This window comes from Centruroides sculpturatus, unplaced genomic scaffold (assembly GCF_000671375.1).
Source record: "Centruroides sculpturatus isolate CEXI.00-Female unplaced genomic scaffold, Cexi_2.0 scaffold47, whole genome shotgun sequence".
NCBI classification, from domain to species: Eukaryota; Metazoa; Arthropoda; class Arachnida; order Scorpiones; family Buthidae; genus Centruroides; species Centruroides sculpturatus.
The window spans coordinates 963,716-967,470 of record NW_019384385.1 but is presented as its reverse complement, the minus strand read 5'-3'; the positions used below and the strand labels follow the sequence as shown (position 1 = coordinate 967,470).

The window sequence follows — 3,755 nt, the reverse complement described above, 5'->3', positions numbered from 1 at the left end:
TATATATATATAATTTATATTTCTTTTTATTAGAATGTATTGACTGATTTTTCTCTCCATGTACCATCAGGAAAAATTGTTGCAATATGTGGCTTATCAGGTGGAGGTAAATAATTACATTTGTTATTTCTTATATTATTTTTCTATTTTTAAATAAAAATGAATTATAATTAAAATTTGATATAACTCATAAATCATTGAATTACATAAAATTTAGCATTATAATATACAGGTAACCCTTGATATATATTGTTTCAATGTGGGTTCAGTTAATTTGGGTGTGTTCTGATGAAAGTTCAATGTTACCAACTTGACAGAGCTCAAAGCTGGCAACATTGAACCAATCCCTTCTTTCCACTTCTGCTAACTGTTACATAGTAGGAATTTTTTAAATTTTTTATTTATTTTTGTTTTTTGGGCAAATTAGACTATACTCTGTATAATCAATCCTTAATGTTATTTTCCATAATTTGTTTTTATTTTCATGTGAAACTTCATTGTATTTTGCCTAAAATTTTTAATTAATTAATAATTCTTCAAAAAATTAAATTCCATATTAATTTATTTTCCATTGATTGTTAACTTTGATATGTGTATTTTCAATATATGTGATGTATTTGTGGAACCAGTTAACCATATATATTGAAGGTTACATGTATATTTATTGAATTTGTGTAATACAAAATACATCTGTTAATTTAAAAAATAAAGCTGTCAACAATTATGAAACATACCAAATCTTTCATAACTAAGAACTATGTTGCTCATTTTAATTAAAATTAAAATTTGTAAATTTAGACAACTATGTAAAACTTAAATAAAATAATAATTTGTGTAATTACTGAAAATTTTATAAATTTTAGAAGAAAAAAATCTTTATTTTTATCATAATATTATTGTATTAAATAGGTATCTGCTAGGGTTTCTCTTTTCATAGCCATTTTCTAATAAGTTCAGTTATGGTTCCAGTGACAAATTAAAAATCTCAATGCATCGTTTTTTTCAATACACATTTATTATTCCATTTGTTGTTACAAAATGCATTTTCACTGTAAATTGTGTAAACTGTGAATGATATTAATTTAAATACAGATATGCAACTAGTGGAATGGTAGTATAGTTTCATACATATAAATGCACAAACTGATTGTTAATGAATTTCATTATTTGTTGGCAGCTAAAACTAGTGTAATGAAAACACTACATGCTTGAAATTATGATGTTTATATGGAAGCTTTGTGGACATTGTACTTTATTAGTTACAATTGAAGAGGGCTATTTACAGTGAAAATGGATTTTATAACAACAAATGGAATAATAAATGTGTATTGAAAAAACAGTGCATTGAGATTTTTCATTTGTTGTTGGAACCACAACTGGACTTATTAGAAAACAGCTATGCAAAGAGGAATCCAGTGGATACCTATTTAACAGTAAAATTACAATAAAAATATTTACTTAGCCACCCATAAAAAAGTCCAATTTTTTATGATTTTTAAAATCTTTATTCTTTGATGACTTTCTTTTTCACCTTACAAAAGAGGCTACACAAAGTGTACTCACAGATGAAAATTTAGTCACAACAAGTATTAACCAGAGGGTAATTTTTCATGAAAAATTGGTTACTAATAATGCTTTATTTATTTTAATCTGACAAAATCTTTTCCTAATGATTATCTTGTGAAGTCCTCATTTTCTACCCCTCATATAGACGTAATATACCTTGGTATATATAAGTCTCAACATATCTTAATTTTTTCTTTCAGCTCTTTAATTTTTATTTTTTTTCTGATATATTTTTTGTTAAAATATAGGTATGGTATAAATAAAAAAGTTTAAGATTTTATAAGTAATTATTTAATAGTTACCCTAAACTGAAGAAAACTGTAAAAACTAAAACACGTAAATTTTATTTAAACTAATTTCTGTTATTTGTGGGACGTTCTAAAGTTAAAAAATAAATATATATTTAAACAAATGGAAAAATCATTAGTATTTATTTATACAAAAACAGTTGTTTTTAACAATTCTGAAATTTCTATTATCTTTCAATAATATATTTTTTAATGATTGTATAATTTCTCCAGATAATAATTTATTCAGTATTCATAAAATATTATACATTTGAATAAATTTGAAGTTTCTGAAAATATTTTTCTTGTAGAAATAAAATTTAACAATAATAATTTGAATTTAATTTCAGGTAAATCAACTGTTGCTGCATTATTAGAAAGGTTTTATGATGTATCTTCAGGAAGTATCTTATTAGATGGTTATGATATAAAGACTCTTGATCCTAGTTGGCTAAGGGAAGAAGTCATTGGCTTTATTAGTCAAGTATGTTTCATTATTTAAATTTATAATTTTTTAAAACATTTTCTACAAATTATAAAGTCACACTTAATTATGTTACTTCATATGATAAATAAATTTTGATAAATATTAAAAATACATTGATAATTGGTATTGATATCAGTATAAGCCAATTGCTTGCTACATAATTTTAATAAACACTGTTAATCATATTGAATATTTATTATCAGATATTAAAAATAAATGTAATATAAAATTTAATTTCATCAGTTTATTGGCATGAGACAAAAAAATATGAGAGTTGGCATAAGGAAATCAAATTATTGCAAAAATATAGCAACCTTGATCTTGATGGTTGGGACAGTCCATTTCATGATTTACATGTATGTTAGTCTGGATGTGAATTTGCAGTGCACTAAAAAGGAAACAAAGAATGCCACAATGCTAAATGTATCCAAAACTGATCAATGAGCTGTGATCCAGTTTCTTGTTGTGGAGGGTTGCAGAGCCTGCTTTTTGATCAAAAGTGTTACAAGTGTTCAGAAAAGGTCATGAAGATATGACCAACCAAGTGCATTTAGGCTGTCCAGTGCAGTGCTAATGGCTGATATGCTGAAAAAGGTGGATAATACCATTCAAGAAAATTGATGTGCAAGCATCTGAAGCCTGGAGTACTCATCTTATTTACTTGATATATATGATGTCTATCATATAAATAAAATGATGACCTTGTAACTAATATCTTAGGCCTCTGAAGAAAGCATTTCATGTTTGATGATGATTTGATGAACATCATCAAGAAATGGTTTTGACCAAAGAGTTTCTTCGTGATAGCCTTAACTAATTATAAAGTAGGAGAATTGTCTAATTGTATTTGTGTTTTCCTGTAAATATTGGCAAAAATATTTCTCACAACTTTTGGTTCATATGGTTGCCAATATTATATTTTTAAAAATAAATAAGTATATTAAATTACAATAATTGTTTAATAATCACTTCTAATAATTTTGTTTACTTATGATTTTTTGATACTGTTGGTGAGAGTATTGTGGCACTTTCCTAGGGACATTCCAGGTGATGCTAAATCTTTCTGTATATAAAAAGACCTTATATTATATGGACCCTCTTCTTTTTGTACTCTACTGTTTACGAGGGCTGTTCGGAAAGTTCGCGGCCTCACATAGAAAAACAAACAAAATAATGTTAAAACTTTTTTTATTTTTCAATGTAATCTTCTCTGTTAGCAATGCACTTATTCCAGCAATGTTCTAGCTTTTTTATGCCATCACAATAGGTCGATTTGTCAAGGTGTGCAAAATACTCGTTCACTTCAGAGATGACTTCGTCATTTGAGTGGAATCTCTTTCCAGCCAAGAATTTTTTTAGGTTTGGAAAAAGGTGGAAGTCACTGGGGGCCAAATCAGGTGAGTACGGTGGATGTG

The 3,755-nt window shown here is 26.6% G+C and overlaps 1 protein-coding gene across 1 annotated transcript in view; it reads left to right on the top strand.

The window, feature by feature from the left end:
- LOC111618053 (ATP-binding cassette sub-family B member 8, mitochondrial-like) overlaps positions 1-3,755 on the top strand; it is a 68,437-nt gene that overhangs the window by 37,409 nt on the left and 27,273 nt on the right. The window contains exons 11-12 of the mRNA XM_023359477.1: positions 34-106; positions 2,204-2,337. Of these exons, the coding sequence (XP_023215245.1) occupies positions 34-106; positions 2,204-2,337 (207 nt within the window). The remainder of the gene's footprint in view (positions 1-33; positions 107-2,203; positions 2,338-3,755) is intronic.